At 35.9% G+C, this 22,440-nt stretch overlaps 1 protein-coding gene across 1 annotated transcript in view; it reads left to right on the top strand.

Moving 5' to 3' along the window:
- The window catches only part of PolA1 (DNA polymerase alpha catalytic subunit), a 113,283-nt gene that overhangs the window by 64,218 nt on the left and 26,625 nt on the right, over positions 1-22,440 (top strand). The window contains exons 16-21 of the mRNA XM_083130028.1: positions 8,082-8,200; positions 8,763-8,887; positions 13,602-13,826; positions 14,680-14,823; positions 15,913-16,021; positions 16,962-17,101. Of these exons, the coding sequence (XP_082986154.1) occupies positions 8,082-8,200; positions 8,763-8,887; positions 13,602-13,826; positions 14,680-14,823; positions 15,913-16,021; positions 16,962-17,101 (862 nt within the window). The remainder of the gene's footprint in view (positions 1-8,081; positions 8,201-8,762; positions 8,888-13,601; positions 13,827-14,679; positions 14,824-15,912; positions 16,022-16,961; positions 17,102-22,440) is intronic.

Raw genomic sequence — 22,440 nt, 5'->3', positions numbered from 1 at the left:
GAATCGCTTAGAGACATCCCACTTAGGATGAGCAATTCAGAATATGGTGTGAAAAATCGAAACTTTAAAGCTAAAGTAGCTCAAGTGGCTGTGGAACAAGCATCTAGTGCAGATAAAGAGAATACATACTCTCGCAAATCAAATTACGCAAGAACTAATTTTCATAGGAACTATGACAAAACAAACCTTGGAGTTAAGAGCTACAATTGCGGAACAGATAAGATTCCCACAGTAGCTAATGGTGTTGTTTCCCAAGCGGAAAACTGACGAGGACTCATGTTGGGGGAGGTAACATGGGTGCTAATAATGTATTAAAGCCTCCAAATAAGAATAGATTTGCCTATAATAGAAACACAATGGAAACAGACATTCTAACTCCTATACTTGACAATAATCAATTAGTAGGAGATAGCATGATGCTTAGACTTTCACAAAATATCTTAGGTGAACCTGTGAAGGTGGAAAAGGATGGTACACGGCACATTGGATTATGTGTTTCAGGTCAAACAATAGATCAGCTAAGACAAAGAATGGAATCTTATAATAAGTTATCAGACCAGGTAATGTTAATGATTGGCACGAATGATCTACTGAAACGGAGAAATGATGATGATATCAAACAAAGCTTTAACAGACTGATACAGGTCATGAAAAATAAGACAAGGAATATAATTGTACTTACCTTACCACCAATTCCGAAAGTTATGCATTCTAGAGGGGATCCAGAATGGGTCAGATGGCAAAGGTACAATTCTCACCTGTTATCTCTTCAAGATGAGGATAAGGTCAAAGTGCTAAATATTGCTCCTCTTTTCTTTGATGATGATGATGACAAGATAAATGAAACTCTGTATGAACAGTACATTGGTCCTCGTATACAAAATCGTCTGGATATGATTCATTGGAATCGTGCGGGCATGAGCAAGTTGTTGCAATTTTTATATAGTATGAGTGTCATCCGAAATATGCAGTTGCCTGTCAAAAGTGTGCATAATACTTTTAAAACTGAAGTGTCAGTTCATGCAACTGAGCTAGGTGACAAAGAGCGCAACAAGATTGGACACTTAAATCAGGGAAGATCTCATGTTCCTGAAAATCAAAAAAACTAGTCAATTCCCTTTGCCTTGAGGCAGGTGACAGAGGGTATGCTATAAACCCTGCCATAGCAGTTGTTAATGTTGGGAATTGGGAAAAAGGATTAGAAACTGAAGATCAAAATTACATGAAAGAAAATTACAGACCAATCAATAATGTTCCTAATGGTTCGAATACTGCAAAAATTTGGGTTAATATACTAGATCATAAACATTTGGCTCTATGTGATAGTGGAGCAGAAATTAGTTTGCTCTCCTATCAGGTGTGGAAAAATATATCTTCTACAGCCAGTAGGCCAAGATTATTGAGTACTAAAAACATTAGACTAGTGGATTTTACAGGCTCTAAAAAGAACAAAGTTTTAGGTTTAACTAGGCTTATGATTGTTATCGGTTTGCAAAGTTTGTTGGTACAATTTTTAGTGGTTCAGAATCTGCAGGTGGATATGATCTTGGGCTTAGATGTTCTATATGCATTGCAAGGTACCTTAGATTTCTCTAAGAAGGCACTTGTATGTGATAATGATAAATATGATGTACTTGCCCGTTTCGTTCCATTGGAAAATACTGTAGATGTGGATCATTATTATGAATGTTCTTTTGTGTCAAGTTCTGAGGATAATAAGGTGGGTGATGAAACAATATTAAAAATTTCTGGTCAGTTGGATCAAACTGAGATGTTGTCGGTAGTTGAAAAACAGAAATTTTTAAATATATTGTATAAATATAAAAAATTGTTTTCCATTAAACCAGGTTTATGTAAAAATTATGTGCACACAATGGAACTGGATACAGACAAACCCGTGGTAGGTCGAAACTATCCTATTCCATTTGCATACCGGGATGAAGTTAGAGAACAGATCAACACCATGTTGGAATGGGATGTGATTGAATTGTCCAACTCCGAATACTTATCCCCTCTATTGGTTGTACCTAAGCCAGGTGGAGGGATAAGAATATGTGTTGATCTAAAAGGGATAAATAAGCATGTAAAGTTGATGCAAATTCATCCCGTAAAAATAGATGAGTTATTAGTACAGTTTCAAGGTTGTAATTATTTCTCATCTATAGATTTGGGTAATGCCTTTTGGCAAATTGCTTTGGATGAACAAAGTAGAAAATATACAGCATTTTCATTCGAAGGCGTGTTGTATCAATTTAAACGTGTTGTATTTGGTTCAGTGAATGGCACCGCTGTCTTTGTAGATGCAATGAATAGAGTTTTGGCTGATTGTAAGGATTTTGTAGTGGTGTATGTGGATGATATCATTATAAGATCCAAAGACTTTGATTCTCATCTGACACATGTTGAAAGTGTATTTAATTGTCTACTGAAAGCAGGCATGACCCTTAAAATAGAGAAATGTAAATTTTGCTGCAGGGAGATAAAGTTTTTGGGTCACATCATTACCCCAGAAGGGTATCATAAAGATCCAGTTTTTGTCAAGTCTATAATAGAGTTACCGGAACCTAGCTCAATTAAACAATTGCAAAAAATATTAGGTTCCTTAAATTGGATTAGTAAATACATAAAAAATTATGCAATGTTTGCCCAACCCATGTATGAGCTTCTCAAAGCTAAACAAAAATGGTGTTGGAATAAAGAGGCATCTGAAGCATTTCAGCTTTTGAAGGAAAAAATTGCTGAACAAGTAATGCTTGCATTTCCCGATTTTGAACATAATTTCTTTGTTCAAACTGATGCTTCGATTATTGGAGTAGCGGGTTATTGTTTCCAGATCATAGAAGGAGGGTTCAAGCCTCTTGGATTTGTCAGCAGATTGTTAAAAGATTATGAGAAATCTTATACATCTACTGAAATGGAGGTGTTGGCGATCCTATATACTATAGACAAATTTGCTTCTATACTAAAAGGGAGGCATTTTGTCATTATTACAGATCATAAAGCCCTCACGTGGTTGGAAACTGCCCACACGTGGAATGCTCGCCTCACTCGCTGGTTCATCCAGTTACAGATGTATTCATTTGATGTTCAATATTGCAAAGGCAAGGAAAATGTAATCGCTGATTTGCTAAGTCGATCTTTTCCTTGGCAGTTGGACATGCATTATCATGTCAACTACTCCGAGTTGGAATTAGTGCTGCAACCTTTGTGTGACTGTAAGGAACTTGTGAATGCACAGAGAAATGATATCGAATTGGATGAGATCATTTCCTATCTCTCTGGAGATGTTGATACTGATAATTCTCGCTGTAGGAATTGGCGGAAACAGTACTGTCTCAGGGAGAACATATTATGTGTCAGGGATTTTCACAGACCAGAAAAGTTAAGGATATGCTTACCTGCCTCCTTAATTGGTAATATGCTCATCAAGTTTCATGATGAGAGTGGTCATTTCGGTGCATCTCGGACAATGGCACAAATATATAGAAATTTCCGATGGAAAAACATGTTTAAAGATATAAAACAATATGTTGCTGATTGCGATACTTGTGTCAGGTCAAAGCCCAATAAACATCCTGCAAAACATTTAGTTAAAATACACCTGACCAGTAAACCTGGAAAAGTCCTTTTTGTGGATTTGCAAGGTCCATTCGTCATGGGTTCTAAGTGGGAGAGATTTTTGTTGACAGTGTTGGATGCTGCAAGTCGGTACTTGTTGGCTTATCCTATTGTCAACAGTAATGCAAATACAGTCATCAAAAAGCTTATCAATTGTTATTTTGTCCATTTGGGTATTCCTGAAAAATTGATTGCCGATAATGGACCTCAATTCAGATCTCATCAGTTTGCAGATAAAATGAAACACTTAGGCATTATGTTAGTGTTCACTCCTCCATATCATCCGTCCTCCAATATGGTTGAGAGATATCATGCAGAGCTTAACCGCTTAATGAGAGTTTTGTGTCAGGATAGTCATACCCTATGGCCTGAAAAGGTTAATGTTGCCCTTCATTATTTAAATAATGCAATTTCATCTCAAACAGGTTATGCCCCTATAGAACTGCGATTAAATATGGAACCTAACATGAGCATATTCAATAATATCACTGAAGATGAAGTAATGTCATGGGATAATAAAATTCACATGGCACATCTAAAAAGTTTTGAGGCCAGAAGTAAGAAAACAAACCAAATCAACCAAAAACAACAAGCTAAAGTTTCCATATTAGTTGGTGATTTGTTGTTTGTTAGAAACAGACATAAAGATTTAGAAAATAATCCCATTAAGAAATACTGCTTCTTGTTTGAAGGACCTTATTTGTGTGTTGAGAATCATGATGATTCAACAGTTACATTGTTAGAATGCAACACTGGTAATCCTGTGAGTCAAGTGGCCATTGAACACATCAAAGTGTGGAAGTGTTCTAATGCCAAAAGGTATAAATGGCTAGAAATTTTGCAAAACTGCAACAAGTCACATGAGGAGCTAATAAAGAGATTGTTGCAAGGATGCAAGGTAGATGACATACTTGTCAGATCTTCAAAGGAAACAGATATTTCTGTAGTGAAGATGTAAGATTAAGTAAGCGTTAAGGGTTGGTTGGTTGGGAGTTTCTTATTGACTGAGTGTCAAGGGTGGTATATAAGACCTCAGTTCTTTACTTTTTCGTTCTTTGTATATTAATTTTAGCATTATGAAATTGCTTATGCGAACATGTTGTTTATTTTGTTGGTTTGAAGGACAAAAGATACTTCTTCATTCCACAACCATACCCACAAGAGTTGGTTGGTTGGGAGTTTCTTATTGACTGAGTGTCAAGGGTGGTATATAAGACCTCAGTTCTTTACTTTTTCGTTCTTTGTATATTAATTTTAGCATTATGAAATTGCTTATGCGAACATGTTGTTTATTTTGTTGGTTTGAAGGACAAAAGATACTTCTTCATTCCACAACCATACCCACAAGAGTTGGTTGGTTGGGAGTTTCTTATTGACTGAGTGTCAAGGGTGGTACATAAAACCTCAGTTCTTTACTTTTTTAATTATTCATATATTAATTTTGGCATGAAATTGATTATGCTAACATGTTGTTTATTTTGTTGTTTTGAAGGACAAAAGATACTGCTTCATATCACAACCATACCCATGAGAGTTGGTTGGTTGAGTTCTTCTCTTAGGCTGTTGGTTAAAGGTCTTACTGTGAGTCACAATACTTTAAGCATAATTTTTCTATTGTCGGCTGTTAATGTCAAAATTTTATCACTTTTCGTGCTTCTTTCCTTGAGTTTGAAACATTAGTTCAGGTGTGAAGTATTCCTCTGTAAAGTTTGCCTTAAGTTGATCTTCATGATCCGACATTGGTCCTCATTCATATTTCTTGATCCTTAGTTGTGTTGAACGGTGGAAAAAATTGATATAACATATATTCTTTGTTATTTGTATTTTGGAGTGCAAAAAATGTATAATATAATGTGATGGCATGTGCATAATAATTTTGAATGCTAAGATTTAGCTTTGGCTTGAAAAATATTTACTAGAGCACAAAGATTCCAAGAATTGAATCGTAGGCTCAAATAGGAATGAACTTGACAAAGAGCAAAGTGATTCACGTGTTGATCCAAGCTTCAGTCAAGTAGTTGTTTCCTTTAAAAATGCTAGAATGCATTATGGCTCCAAAATGCGTTCACAAAGGGCTGAATAGTAAGTTCGAGCCGTGACGCTGCGAGTTCAGGAACAACAATTATTTATGATTTATAATTTTTCTGCGCACATCATAATTTATACATTTCTTGCATGAATTCATTTGTGATGTAAAAAATCTTATATTCAGCACTCCGTAAATCTGAGGATGTTTGCTTCTTGATGCAGGGACTTAGATTTTTGTCTTGTTAGCTGATCTTACCAGATAAATGGATGAATTCCCAATGGGAAACTTAGTTGGATCAGAGGTTACTTACTCTACATGTAGAAAATTATTATTAATATATTTTTTGGCTAAATAAAGATTAATATAGAAATTATGCTCTCAGGTTGAGAATGAAGTTCTGAATGGTGCTTCATGGGTTGATAATAAATAATAATGTTATGTAGGTACACTGTTTATGTAAAAATGGTTCATTTGGTACTTCACTAGATAATAATTGTTGGTATGTCGAACTTGAATCATTTTTCAATATTATTATGTACTAAAAATTCATTATGCATAGTTGCACTGTATTAGTTCATGATGAACAAGTTCTAGTTGTATTGTTGGAAATCAAATATTCAGTTACCTTCAATGCATTATAATGCTGAACATGAAAACAGATTGTAAATATAGAGGCATTATATTAATTATTATATGTTAAAAGTCTCAGTAGTGCTCAGATCTGTTGTGGATTCGTCCCTTGTTGAGCGCCAGTATGACAATAAAAGTAATACATTGTCATAAGAACATTTGAAAATGGTTAGGCTATGTTCAAAGTTCCACATTTGTGCAATATCTATAATAATTTAGTCATATGATTGCTCAAAATTTTATTCATATAATGCAATTAAGTGTGAAATTACTATTTAAACTAATTTCATTAAATATGATGTTTAAAAAAGCCAATTTGTATATCATGACAAAATTATCAAATTGTGCAATATTCTGAATTCATATTCATAACAGTTATTTTTGACTGACAAAATGAAAAACAACTATTTTAAATCATATGTGTTCTTTCAGACAAGAAAGATATGATACTTTCAAATTTATAATTAAATTTATTGAAATTATGTACATTTGCATTGGCATCAAGGTTTATATACAAAGGTCAACTCTTTAAAATTGTTCAATGTATAATATGATGTCATACTTGGTATTTTGTATCAACATTCAAAAAATGGTAATTGTAATCATTAGATAAGTATATTGTGATATACATAGTAAAATAGCTGTAACAGAGCAAATATGTACATTTACTACACAAACATTCAAGCTGTTAAGCACTTATGGACAAAAATATAAAACAAAAAAAAACAATTGAAGATAACTCATACTAAAAAATCTGGCTTGAACTAGTTGCTCTAATACTAGTGGTCTGTGACTTTAAAAAAGGAATCTCAGGATGGAAAAAAGATAAGTACAAATTTAGCAATATGGAATGGTGATATATTTGTACAATAATTGTTGCTTTTAAAGCATTAAACTGGACAATGTTATAATAACTTGGATGTTTAAGTTATATAGAAGCCTTTTATGACTCGAATGAACTTTGAATATGATATAATCTTATAAAGAATCGAACGTTGTGAAATGACACTGATGTGTATAATAGATGCCATGTTGAATTGGAAGCAGTGAATAGGTATCTGTTTTCATCTTCCTTAACGAGCAGGCTTGTAAATGTTACAGTTCCTCAAATGAGTGCTTGGAGGAAGGTCGCATAGAGTGACAGTTATATGTTCTATGTTTGGAGGTGATCTGATCAGATGATGAATTTACAAAACTGAAGCTCAGAATTGTAGATACAAAGACTTGCTTTATCCTGGAAGGAGATAACAAAGATATATTTTTTTAATGTATAGCATTGATATCTTATAAATGTTATTGTAAACATATGCATAATTGGATGCTATTGTAATTTATGTTGTTTCTAGTTTTTTTTTTATTTTCATCAATATAATAATTATAAAGTTATCAGTATATGTACATTTAAATTTCCTTTTCAACATAGCACCATAGCTACCTATTGTGCTGATACTGAGTTTGAATTATACTGACAAAGTCGTTATACTATATTCTTGACAAAGACTCTTGTTGTGTACATGTGTTGAAATGTCTAACAAATCGAAAAGGTATCAACCACAGAATTGCATGTGTGCAACATAAGATTACTATGGTTAAGTTACATAAATCTAAATCTTAAATTTTGAATCTCTTTCTAAAGAAGCCTTCCAGGGAAGTAAAATGGTTAATATACAGGAAGGTTGAGTAAGCTGTGGTAGGATTTCATTGTCCATAGATGTTGTAAGAAACTTGTAAGAAATCTGTTATTATAAGTAATGAAAATCACACCAGTACATCTGCAAATTATACGTTTTGTTTCTTTTTGCAGCACTGGAACAAATTTACTTCAGTTGGTGAACTTCACAATGCAAGACGCATCATATATTGTTCGACTTATGTGCGAGCTTAATGTACTTCCACTTGCGTTGCAGATAACAAACATTGCAGGTATGGTGCATAATTATATTGTTATTTCATTTTATTAGATGTATGTTGTAGTGCATTGAGAGAAAAGTATAGTTGAAAGTTATTAATCAGTATGAATATTTTCTGATAATGTATTCCTTTTTTTTTTTTTTTGTAAATAAAATAGGCCAATAACACCTGTAATTTAATTCTGTACAGATGAAACAAGCATGTAGTTAAAAACAGTTTAATAGGCCAGTAATTTTTTGCTTTTTGTATTTTGCTACAAATAGTCCGTTAATTAGTGCAAAATTGACTGTAAAATAAATCTCATGGCCATATATTATGTATGGAGGTGAATGAACATTTCAAGTTGTTAGTATTTGTCATTTTATATTTGATTAAATATTATTTATCAGGATTAGTAAATCCTGTATGTGTTCTATTGACAAAGTTTTGCAATTTTTTAAAAGTCAATTTCGTACTTCTGTAGTCTAATCAGGATCAGGCCAGCAGTGGGTAATGTACCTCCACAGGGAACTGAACTCTGAGGTAATTTATTTGTTATGTTTTTGCATGTCAGTAATTTTGTATGTTATTACAGGGAATGTGATGTCTCGTACCTTAATGGGAGGAAGATCTGAACGGAATGAGTTCCTCCTGCTCCATGCCTTCACGGAGAAGAACTTCATTGTCCCTGACAAACAGTACAAGAAAGTAACGAAAAAGGTGAGATTATTGTTTGTACGAGGTGCGTTCAAATTCTAAGGTCTCCTAATTTTCTTTTCATAAGTCTTGAGTAGGTAGAAACATCAGAGTTGTTTTAAAAGGCTGTGGCATTGTTTATGGTTGGGTTGTGTGAGGCAGACATCAGCATCATCCTGCTAATACAAGGCTTGTGGTGCCAGCTGGCATTGGGAGTGTTTTTGACACTAAAAATGGTGTCATTCACGTTCCAAGAACAGCACGCTATCGTCAGTTTCCTCAATTTGCTTTGAAATACACCCATCAGCATTCATTGTCAGTTGAGTGAAACATGGGGAGAATCCATCATGGATCTGAAAGAAACGGTGTTGATGCGTGCAGAAGTTCAACAGGGTGTCTATCAGACTGGAAATCCTTGAAACGTCAAGGAATTTAATTTTTCTGGAAATGTTAGGGAAATTTAGTGTTTCTGGAAAAAGTCAAAATTTTGTAGTAGTGCACTAAAAGTAGGTTTGTGAACAAAGAATGAAAGTGAGGACAAGCAAGAAATTTAAAACTTATTGTTGACAAACTGTACTTCACTTTTGATATGCTGAATATTACCAGTAGTTGCAGTAAAATTTAAACTATTTTCGGAAGTTGATGAACTAAGGAATGTCAAAAAATGACCTGTAGAACGGCCATAAAATTATTAAAAAACGACCTAGAAATTGTAAAAAAAAGACCTAAATATAATTTTTGCTCTTAAAATCAAAGCTTGATTTTTTCATAAATTACAAGAGTAGTTGAATAATTCGGTAAAACCCATTGTTTGGTGATTCCAACTCCTGAAGCAAAGGGGTGGGGGATGCAATGAAATGCTAAGGTAGTTCTCTATTTTTACTTCAATGTTCTTAAAATACACCACAGGTTTTTTCTGTATAATCCATTCATCCCTTTCAGAGTAGTCCTTGCACAATGCATTGATGCAAACATTCATCATCTGAAAATACAGTTGTGTTCGCCAACATCATATTATAGTTTTGAAAAAAAAATACTGACTAATTTTACCGCTGGCCCCCATGGTGGAGTGGTTAGCACATCACCCTACAATGCCAAGGGTCCCGAGTTCAAATCCCAGCCTGGGCATGATCAATTTCATCATGTCATCACTCATCCCCATCTTCGCAAATCAGTCAAAAGTGGCACAAAAAACAAAGTAGAATAAAGCTAATCAATTAATTTACTTTAAAACCATAGAAGAAAGCGATAATAGTGGCCAGCAAGGGAACCTCAAAGGCTTCATTCAAAGTATTTTAAGTTTGTTGGAAGAAAAATAAATTTACTACAATCAATTATTTATTCCATTACCAAACATTTCAGTTAAAAATTATATTGTGCTTTTGCATTGACCATATTTTTGTTTAATGGCGAACCGTATCATGCCCAAGGCATGACTCGAATCCGGGACCCCGGGCGTCATAGTCCAATAGTCTAATCATTTCATAAAATGGGCCCGAGTATGAAAGAAGCTGGAAAGAGCTTCTTTCAAGCAAATGCCACCTGCGATCTTCAGCGGATGTAAAAATCCGCTGATACGAATTCTTCCGGAATCGCAGGAAAGATACTGCAAACTCAGCTTCACGCTGAAAGCACCGTTATTGAGAGACGCGGTCTCTCAACGGCCGAAGTTCGAATTTCGTTTAAATAGCTTGAGAGAATATTTCCCCCGCCAGTCGGTATCTGAAATCTATCGCGTGCACAGTTAGTGCCTCGGAATTATAAGAGTTGTTGAACTAAGAAAGATATGGCGTGAATAGTTGTTACCGAACGTTACAAAAGGAGTTACAGCGAGGAGTAGTACAATATCGGAAAGGAGTTTTATTTCAGGAGAGTTTCATCAACGAACCAGCGAGTCGATCGTCACTTCCAGATCTACAGGTAACGAACGTTCCTCTATCCTTGTCTTTCATTCTCTCACACCCTTGCCAGACCAGTCAATTGTAGTGTTTAAAGTTAATCGTGAGTGTTCTTATTTCACGGGGCTAGCCCCCTTGCTTGGTTAAGTGTAGACGTAGCTTTTCAGAGTTATACCCCCCTCTTACGATAACACCTCTCGCAGCCAAATAACCTCGAATATCAGGCTTCACATAGCCTATCTACGATCCCTTAATTTAAAAACAATCAGACTTTGTACGTGGTGGAGGTTTTGCGCGGCTTTTTTTTTACATATATTTCCCCTCGCGAAATGTATGTCCAATTTTTCGTGGTTATTTTTGCCCCCTGAGCTTTAACACGTTCACTCCGTTTACGAACTAACTTAACCGTCTATTATTTTTTCCGCTACCCTTTAACTTTCCATTTTTATTTATATTTTTGCGTCTTTTTAACGCCCCCCCCCCCTTGATTTTTTTTATTGGCTTTCAACACGCGTTAATTTTGACTACACGGTCCCCTAGCGAAGTGTCGCCACCTGTTCGAAGCCCGATTTGTCTCGTAATCGCGCCCGAACGTTCCCCGCTGTAACTCCTAGTTCTTTGGTTCGCACCCCCAGCCCGACCGTAATGGCTTTTTCCTGTTTTATGAACCCCCTTATGCTCGAAGGCCTCCAGTTCAATGGAAAGGCCGGGGAGGATGTCACGTGCTTTCTTGACCGTGTAGACAGTTTCGCAACGCTTAATGAATGGGATTCCGGAAAAAAGTTGCGAATGGTTTCTGCTTTTCTGGCAGGTTCAGCGCTTCGTTGGTTCGAAGGCTGGAAAGCTGTACAGGCAGACGAAGCAGTGACCTACGATTATTTTAAAACCCAGTTGCTTGACGAGTTTACAGATTCGGCCGATAAATTGCAGCTGAAAGAGAAAATCAAATGTCACCTCCACACGGACGTCGAATCTGTCACGGAGTATATTCGCGATAAGATACAAATGTTGCACCGTTTCGATCCCAACATGCCCACGGCCAAAGTTATCAAACACTTGACCAGGGGCCTCCAACCGGAATTTATGCGCGAGACGTACAGGCGAGAATACGCTTCCGTACCGGACTTTTTACGGGATTTAAAAGAAGTCGAGAAGCTTCAGTTCCTTATAAGAAAACGTAAGGCTCAGGAGCTTTTGTCCGATGCTAATAAAGATTCCCTGCTGCGCCAGATGGGCGACCTTACCGCGCAGAGTCCCAGGAATCTCGCGTTTCAAGACACCGCGGCGCCGGCTCAGGATCTCCCACGGACCGGTGAAACCCCGGATCTTGAACAGAAAGTCGCAGCCCTTCAAGCTGAGCTTGACTCGATCAATCATAAATACGAAAGGAACTCGAACCCGAGACCTCCGTCTAATGAGACTAAAAAATACTGTGGTCAGGAAGTTTATATGTAAGTCATGACAGCAAATGCATTTAAACAGTGTAAGAGAAAAATATCCCTCAAAAATGAAGAGAGATGTAACAAAAATGTCAAAAAAACTGAAAAATTACCTAAAGCCAAAAAATGCAAAATAAAACAATGTTTTCTTATTCTTATTGAAGGAAAACTGACTAATATCAGGTTTTAGCATTGTTTTAAAGGCTCAAAAAAAAAAAAGATTGATGTATTATGCAATAATTTTATTTTTTGTTAATCATTAGTCCATAAATAGCAAGTGTCAAATAAAAACTCACCCTTGAAACTTTCTTCGCTCCCTGTATCCAAACAGTCAATTTCTGTTGAGTTTCCATGGCCTCCCTGATGGCTCAGTGGTAGCGTCGTCGCCTTGTAATCAAGGTGTCCCGGGTTCGATACCTGGTGGAGGCACATAGTGGTTTGGATCCCACTTTAAACTGTAGGTCCAGTCTCGATTAGCCTTACTGTGCATAAAGTGGACTTAAAACACCAAATCAATCAATCAATGTGTTGAGTTTCCCTTCTCTGTATTACCTGTATGTGTGGAATAAATATTTCAGTACTTGGATAACAGGAATTCTAAGGGGAAGTCAGAGAATTTTGTTTTTACAAAAATTGTAGACACCCTGTCTATTGAATTTGTGCTCAACATCCTCCTTGAAGACCTGAATATACAGAAAATTTCCTCCAGAAATTCCGTGAATATGGACCCTACTTAGAACTTCCACACTCATGAACTCACTTTTTCCATGTCCATGATGTTCTCCCTGCATGTTTCACTGATCTGACGATGAATGACAGTGGGTTGAGAAAACTCCTTGCGAGTTTCACTTTTTTGTCTTGAACCAAATTCTTTATGGGGACATTGTGTATGAAATATTTTTAGTTCATTTATTTTGAACAATACTGAATAAACTTGAATCTCTTTATAGAGTGACCACAAACAAAAGAATCTTTGGCCAAAATCCTTGGTGCACCTTCCCCTTCATGCTCCACTCTACCCTCCCCTCCTCGTGGGAGTACGATGCACAGGAGTCATGGTTATGCGGAAGTTCATTTGCCTGTGGTTCCACTATAATAGCAAGTCCAGCTTAAAAATACTGTAAACTTTATTATTAAGAATTTAAAGCACCACAGAATGATCTGGATTTTTTTCAAAACTTTTTGAGAAAGTCATACGACATTATTTTGCCAAAATTAGTGTGGCAATCCTGCCTTTGATTAGAACTATACCATATCTACCTGTGAGAGTTAACATCTGAAATAGTCAAACAGCCATTGTTTCATAAAAAAATCCATTTTAAGGAAATACTGTTGCAAATTGAATTGAAAATTGCACTTGTTGCCTAATCTGCTGTATTCTGAATCTTTATTTTCTTACAGGAAGATGTAAATGAGGACGAAGATGGGGAATTTATGTCTAAGAAGAAGAAGGGTCGGAAGAAGCCTCAGTACACCGGTGGTCTCGTTCTGGATCCGAAGAAGGGTTTCTATGATACTTACATTTTGCTGATGGACTTCAATTCCTTATATCCCAGTATAATACAGGAATACAATATTTGCTTCACCACAATCCCCAGAACGTCTTTTAAAGATGCTGAAGGAGAGGCGAGTGACAATAATTTGTTATCGTTACAATTTTTTGTTCTTCACATTCTGTCATATTTTATGAAGTTAATTATTTCTGGTATTAGTTATTGTTTGTTTTTTCTGGTACGTACACATTTCTTGCATTGTAGAATATTTTCCTTGTAGTTAGAGTTCTTAGAAAGTAAAATCAGGGTTCCACTGTATGTGCATAATATTTGTCTGTGCCTACCTTCTGCCACGTTTAGTGGAATCAACTATTTTAATTTTATGTAAATATACTGAGGTTTTAACATGTCCTTATCTCAATCTTAAAATACAAAAACTGTTCTCTCTGTATACTGTACAACTCGTAAGACAAAGTCTTAATAATTGTTCATTTTATTACCCCAGTTTTAAGTCTACCCTGTATCAGCCACACATGTGGAATGTTTTCAAAGATTATGGACTCCTTCTTCTTTGTAGCTAATCAGTGGTGATTTATTCATTCTAGTTTTTGGACTTTTAACCACTGTTATTTTTTAAAGAGATTTACCTACGTTTCGGAGGCTGAATCTGCCTCCTTCTTGAGGGTAGCGTGTAGTCTGTTAGATCACATAAATGGTTGCCTAGGAGGATTATTCTTGGTGGCATAGGCTCCACCGCGTCTGTCGGTCACAAGGACCTCTATATACAAAAAATTGCCAGGTAAGATTATCAGTGGCCCAGGCTCCACTTTGTCAGATGATCACGTCAAGGTCACGATCAAGGCTTCGTGTGGCACCGTTACGTTTCCACCTTGATCTCCGGGGACTGGAATTATGGATTCCGTAGTAAAAATAGGAGCAATGTTCATTATGCTTGTGCTAAAATAATTATATCTTCTGTCCTGTAGGAAAGTGAGATTCCAGTTGAACTCCCAGATTCCAGCCTGGAGCCAGGCATCCTTCCAACAGAGATTCGCAAACTTGTGGAGAGTCGGAGGGAGGTCAAGAAACTGATGAAAGCTCCTGATCTTAGCTCAGACTTGAAATTACAGGTAACATATTATAAGACATTTGATTTTTTTAAAATAATATATTTTTATATGTAATTCTGGAGACCAAAATACCTTCAGGAAAAGAAGTGTTGTTACAAATTAGTGGTTGAGAAACACAGTGTTGCATACTGATGCATATTATAACTCATGGTGGAAAACTGCTGCTGAAGTGCACGACTGGTAGTGATATTCACTAAAAGAAACATTTTCTTCCTTCACAATCCAAGCTTATTAGAGGGCCCAGAGTTTTGGAGAAAAATGGTGAGGGAGTGTGTTTTTTTAAAACTTTAGGCCCTGTGTTAACATCTGACATATATCTATGTGTAGTGTGAGCAGTCCTGAGTTTGATCCCTGTTGGGAGCTCCAAAAGTTTAGTGTCGACCCCACTGGGCAACTACAGTGGAACCTCTTTTTTCAGGGGACGAAGATGAAAGAACTTAGAATGTGGAAAAATGTAAAATCGAGAAAAATTTTATATCATTGTGCTGTATTGGGGCCATAAAGATTGAATGTGCAATGCAGAAAAATGTAAAACCAGGGAACGTAAAATTGGGGTTCCACTGTACTCATTAAGAAGAAGTAGCAGACATTTTTTGAAAGGTCTGAGCGGCATTTTCCTACTATGTTTTGTCACAAAATAATGCAAAATGAACTGCAAAATAAACACTAAAATTTAGAGTTTATTTACTAACATGGCACTTTCTGAAATTTGAATTATCCCGTGAATTATGCAAATCACAGAAAATTGATTAATTCTGCTGTCAATATTAGAGGAGCAAATTATATAAATGTGCTATTAGAAGGGAAACTTTTATTTTGTGTAATAAGTGTATTTTTAAAATCAAATATAGGGTTTTATTCATCATTTTAACACCAAAATGCCAATTTATTTTTGTTTTTGATCCCAAAATGTGCCTAGCTTTTGTACCAAAATCTTCATAATATTTCACCATAGGTAGCAAAATCTCGTGAAAGATGTAAATATAATGATGGTGATGTGATGAAAAGTTAAATTCATTTATTTGTTTACTGCATTCTTTGTATACAACTAATCCTCATTTGCATAATTGTTTCATTCTTCTCTCGCAGTATAACATCAGACAGATGGCATTGAAACTAACAGCAAACAGCATGTATGGATGCTTGGGTTTTTCCCATTCTAGATTCTATGCAAAGCCCTTAGCAGCTTTGGTCACAGGTATGTATTTCGATCAGAATCTGTTGACACAGTAATATCTGTTCATCTTTAAATTTACCCATATTAAATACTTGTACATTAATGTTTATGATACAATGATATCAGTGACCACAAATATTGTGGAATTTCAGATATTCTAAGACGGTGTCTGCATTGTTTTTAGTACTTATTATTAGGCCTTTTATTTGTTTTTAGGCTTATTTTCCAAGTATAGAAATCTGGATTGTAGAGAAAATGTCTATTATGTTAGTTACCTTTCATTCAGAACTGGCCTAAAATTCTTGTAGTCGTCAGGCTTCTGTTACATTTTTTCATGTTCACGTCTGTAATCCTGCATTTGCATCCAGGAAAAATGGACAAGTGTAGTAATTTTACATTGTATTGTGTAGATTGATGTATATTCACTAGGGATGGGACCGATTAATTGGTACTCTATCGCTATCGGCCGATATAGGCATATCGGTGTATCGGTTTATTGATAAAATTACCGATTATTTTACCGATCCGATATATCGATTATTATCTGATAATTTAGTGCAAAATTCTGCCATTTTGTTGTAATTTTTATGGATAATATCCATGCCCTACTTTCTAAAAAAGTAAATGTCTAAATATGCAATTTATCTTGCACTGCAGTCACCTTCAAACACTCACATATTAAAGAGGTCAGTTAACCTTTCAGGTTCTTAAAGGACAATTTCTAATTTTATATCGGATCTGTAGAATATCAGTTATTGGTAAATTTTATATCGGTACTGGCCAAAATTTCATATCGACCCATCCCTAATATTCACGTTCTGCTGATTTACAAGACAATTGTACTTGTTACTTACTGACATTTCTCGCATTGTGTTTTCACTTTCCAGTTCTGTGACTCCAAATTATCTCGTATTCAAGAGTGGTTTTGTTTTTCTCTGAAGCTTTCTTATCTTACTTTCAGCCAAAGGCAGAGAAATCCTGATGAACACAAAAGATTTGGTGCAGAAAATGAGCTTCGAGGTCATTTATGGGGACACAGATTCCATTATGATCAACACACGCATCAACGATTATGATGAAGTCTTCAAGGTGGGAAACAAGGTAATCTTTTGCATAAGTTCATTCTATTTCAACTAAAATCCAAGTTTGTATCATTGGGGGTTTGTTGGTGTGGCTTAAACTGCATTTTGTTCAACCCGTAAGGTTTCCCATGCTAGTGCCAATTGACAGTTCCTGTGCCAGTGAGAATGAGAAAAAGGTCATCTGTTAGGTAGCTAGGAGTGAATGGAATTGTAGTCTAACTCCCGACATATTTTGCGTGTGTGTTGTTGAAGAAGCCCATTTTATAAACATGTGCTGATAAGTGTGTTCTTGATTTTGTGCATTGTTGTCTTCTAAAATATCCAGCCTGGAGTTTATTCTTGTGATATATGTCTGAGAGTCACTTTGCTGAAACAATTAGGAACGGGTAATTTCTGCAGTTAGATGCAACATGTGTTTATTGTTTCATGAAGGAGAAATTTGAAGTATTCCGAAACAGTAGCAACTTTCTGTAGGCATGTCTTGTGTTTGACAGGCCAGCCAAAGCAAACAAACTGTTCAATGAATTTTGAGGTAGAAAGAAGCGTAGTCATAGAAATTCTCCACTAATATGTCTGAAAGAAAAGATAATAAATAAATAAATTAAGTGGTTGATTGTGACTACATATTATGCACAATATACAACATGTACAAGACTGATTTTATTTCTTGTGAAAGTGGTGTAGCCTGATTTTGTACTCGCGGATTTTACATATTCCCACATTATACATTCATTTTTTATGTACCCTATAGATAGGGGCATGCATATTTCGTTTTTGACGAAAAAACGAAATTTGAAAAAACACATTGTAGTGTTAATTTTTTATGTTTTTGAAAGGTGTGAGATGCATTTTGTGACCATGTTTTGTCACGAAATAATGCGAAATGAACTGCAAAAAGCGAAATTAACTCTTAAACACGAAATTTAGGGTTTATTCACCGACGCGACACCTTCTAAGGTCTGAATTATCCTGAGAGTTATGCAATTCCCGGAAAATTGATTAATTCTGCTGTTAATATTGGAGAAACAAAAATTGACTCCTTTACACAGAAATAAACTTAATACTCGGATAACTACATAAATGGGCTATTAGAAGTGAAATGTTAATTCTGTGGAATAAGTGTAGTTTTTAAATCAGATTTAGGATTATATTCACAATTTTAAAACCAAAATGTCATGTTATATAGCATTTTTTATGTGATTATTCACCGCTATAACACCGATATTTTATTTTATTTACCGCTTTTGAACCCGAAATTGACTCAGTTTTTATACCGAAATTTTGCTTTTTTATTTACCAAAAATATGTGCCTCTACCTATAGATCAAAATGTTATAATTTTTTCCAAATTTTGAATTTTCCTGCAGTTTAAAATTTGAACGCCCACTGAGATGCCAGAAACATGCCACCTCGATCCTCCCAGTGGAAAATTCCATGTGCGTTTCCAAGGGTAGTCTCCCTATACTGCGCTACACTTGGGGGGGGGGGGGGTTGAAGGGGTTCGAGCAAGGTTACCCTCTTAATCTGTTCATCCAATTTCCTGAAAAAAAAACAACAAAAAAAAAACTTGTTGGATGTTTATCTCGATCTTATGTTTACTCTAACACTTGTTTCCCGCTTTATACGTTCTCCAAACTCTGCCAATGACAAAATTTGCCAGAAGCCTGCTCCCTATGCCAGGCAACTTCTCCCACTCCCCCCACCCCCGACTCCTCCCATCCCCTCTTCCTTACTTTTGCAGCAGTCTCATTCATTCACCATGCAACCTTGAACTCCTGCCTTACGATCTGGGAATAATTGCCAAAACGATGGTCACTAAATGCTGCATTCTCTAGGGTTTTAACACATTCTAAAAGTGTGATTGTGGTGTCTTTGTTCTCCCTTCCTCTACAAAAACAACTGACAACATGGCCCAATCACTATTCACACTTCTTTACAGATGCTTTTACGTAATCCTTCCTAGTATAGGGGAGAGGGAGGAGGGGGGGGGGGCTGCTTGTTTGGAAAACTTTCCTTTCTTCTTGTTTGCCCGGAAAGAAGTAAGGAGAATTTGCCAACCCCAGTTATTCGATATTCGTTTAGGAAGGAGTAAAAAAAAAAGTCTCTAATCTCCTCTAACGAGATAATTAATCTGCAACTGCTGTTCAGGGCTATGCAATAATTTCATGAAGCAGCCTTCTTTTTAATGCAGCTATCTGCATATGAAATATTGCTCGTATATCCCTTACAATACAATAATCCTTCCCCATTTCTTTCTGCAACTTGCTTTGGGAATAAGCATGCTGCTGACAAAAAAAAAAATGAAAAATTATGAAAATTATGTCGATCATAAATTTTGCGTAATTAAGGAATTTCGCTTATAGTGTCGGCCCTATAGATGCTCGATGGACCAAATTTTGAGGGAAGGCCGACAAAAAACCACACTATGATGATATGTAATGCTCGTGCCGCAACCTTGAAAAAAAATTGAAAGTATGGCTTTCAGAAATGTTGCGTAATTAAGGAATAATTCTAACTTTGGGCCTTTGCCCCTGCTTCCTCCCCTGGACCCTTAATTGTCGGATGTTTCTTAAAATGTTGCTTTTTGTTCATTCTTACAGTTAGAATTTAAATTTTTCAAAAAGATGCACTGGTTGACCAGTTATAATTTATCCCATAGTAACGAAAGGGAAAGAAAATGCTTTTTTCAAATGTCGCTTGCAGAAAGAAAGTGCACACAGTATTTAGTATAATCACTGCTTTTCTTCAGAACCATTCACACGATAAAAATAAGTCACAGTGTTCAATAATTCGTTTAACTGCGATTTCATTTTACACAAGAAAAAAAAATTCTGCAACTTCTCCGTCTTCAAGAACCATATTGTCTTTAAATATAATGGTAATAAGTCACAGTGGAACTCCCCCTTCCCCTGCAAGCCACTCCCTCCCTTTCTTCATCTTGTTTGTAATGTTTACGACAGGCTGGGAAGTGTGGCGCTAGTGACTTGTCTGACAGCTTGAAAGATATCAGTTTCCGATCTGCTTTAGTGAAACAGAAAGTAAAATTCGTGTGGGTATTAATATGTCTGACAAATTTACAATTCATGATGGGTTAAAACAAGGAGATGCATTATCTCCATTACTCTTTAATTTTGCCTTAGAATATGCTGTTAGGAAGGTAAAGGAAACTAAAGAAGGACTAAAATTAAATGGTGTGACTCAGTTGTTAGCATATGCAGATGATGTAGACTTACTGGGGGATGATGTGAATACAATTAAGAATAATGCTAAAATATTTTTCAAAACCGCTAAAGAGATAGGTTTGGAAGTTAACAAAGAGAAAACTAAATATATGGTTACAGGCCGAAACCAAGTGTTAGGTAATAATCAAAATCTAATTATTGATAACAACTCGTTTGAACCAGTTTCCAAATTCAAATACTTAGGAGTAATATTAACAAATGAAAATTCTATTAAAGAGGAAATAAAAAGTAGGCTCAATTCAGGAAATGCATGTTACTTCTCTCTTCATAAACTTTTGTCTTCTCGTTTAATATCTAAGAAACTAAAAGTTAAAATATACAAAAGAGTAATTTTGCCTGTAGTATTATATGGATGTGAAACTTGGTCCCTTACATTGAAAGAGGAACATAAATTGAGAGTATTTGAAAATAAGATCCTTAGGAAAATATTTGGACCTAAAAGGGATGAGGAGACAGGTAAGTGGAGAAGGTTACATAATTTAGAACTACATAATTTGTATTCATGTCCAGATCTTATTAGAATAATTAAATGAAGAAGACTTAGGTGGGCAGGCCATGTGGTACGAATGGGAGAGGAAAGAGGAGTTTACAGGATTCTTGTTGGGAAACCTGATGGTAAGAGACCTGTAGGAAGGCCAAGACGAAGATGGAGGGACAACGTTGAGATGGACCTAAGGGAAATCGGTAGGGATGGAAAAGAGTATATAGAACTTGCTCAAGATAGGGAAAGATGGAAGGCCTGTGTTGCTGCAGCCATGAACCTTCGGGTTTAAGAAGGCTAGGGAGTTAGTTAGTTAGTTAGTTAGATCTGCTTTAGACAAATACGACTTACCCACCGCAATGCAAAGAACAAATAAAAGTAGGATTATTTTGCAAAGGCCAATCTGGTTCAAGGGTGCATTGCCCATTCCATGCCCTCAGACACAAGGGACATAAATAGAATTCCAAGTCGAGAGTCTGGTCTCATGTTTGCAGCTAGGAAAACCTATATGAGAACGGGTGGCAGATGTTATCATCATGGAAATCTTAACTCCATGAGCAGCATTCTTTCCAGGAAGCAGAGTTAAAAACGTATAACTGATGTCTTTTCTTTGTTGGGACTGAACTCGTTGAACATATAACTGGAAGAATCATATAGCTGAAATATAATAGCATGCAGCCTTAGGGGAATTGGCAGGGACCTCCAGAAAAGAAGTCCTAACGAGAAAGACGTACTATCGCGAAACATATAATTGCGATTTCACTGTGTAAAGAAAGCTGTCGTTGTTCTAGGTAATCATTTTCCTATGGACAATGAGACACTATGAAAGCTGAACCACACAATGTTTACACTGATGAAATTCCAGCTATACCAAATGCAAGTTATGGCTTGAGGGTGACAAAATCCTCTATGTCAAAATACCTTTAAGGAAAGGTCAAAGGCTCATTGTTGCTCACATAAGGTTTTCCATTGTTGTTCACATAAGGTTTTCATGAGGCTTTGTTGGAAATGCCTTGCTCATGTTTAGATCCAGTTCTTCGAAAAATATCATGAGAAAATGGACAGTGACAGATAAAAAAAGTAGTCCACAAATCAGCTACATCCAAAGATCCTTCCAAACTCCATAACAGTAATTCGTAATACTCCATATCATTAATTAATAAATAAATAAATAAATATAACACCCACATCAAAATCCAGAAAAGTCACACTAGTTACGTCTAAGGGCATACAATATTTTTCATGATGATACCACAACTTTATAAGCTTGTAAATTTCAAGCAGTACTAGATCAACACATCAGCACAAGTTTATGGCCAAACAATAATGAGATTGCTACCATACCATTGCGATTTTAATGCAATAGAACTAATATGGGCCCATGTTAAAGGATTTGTTTCCAAATACAGCTCTCAATTTAAACTTTTGGCCATTGAATCTTTGTTAGTAAAAACAATAAAGAAAGTAAAGGAGAATTGGAGCAAATTTTTGTCCACATGTAAGAAATTGTAGAGTTCAATTTTGCAAGAGACTAACTAATGGACAACATTATTGATTGATTTGTCATTGACCTAAAGTCTAATGACGGTGACAATAGCAACAATGACAATGATGATGATCAAGAGTGAAGATCGCA

This window comes from Lepisma saccharinum, chromosome 10 (assembly GCF_977018435.1).
Source record: "Lepisma saccharinum chromosome 10, izLepSacc3.1, whole genome shotgun sequence".
NCBI lineage: Eukaryota > Metazoa > Arthropoda > Insecta > Zygentoma > Lepismatidae > Lepisma > Lepisma saccharinum.
The sequence above is the reverse complement of the archived record's forward strand: the minus strand, read 5'-3'. Positions and strand labels throughout refer to the sequence as shown.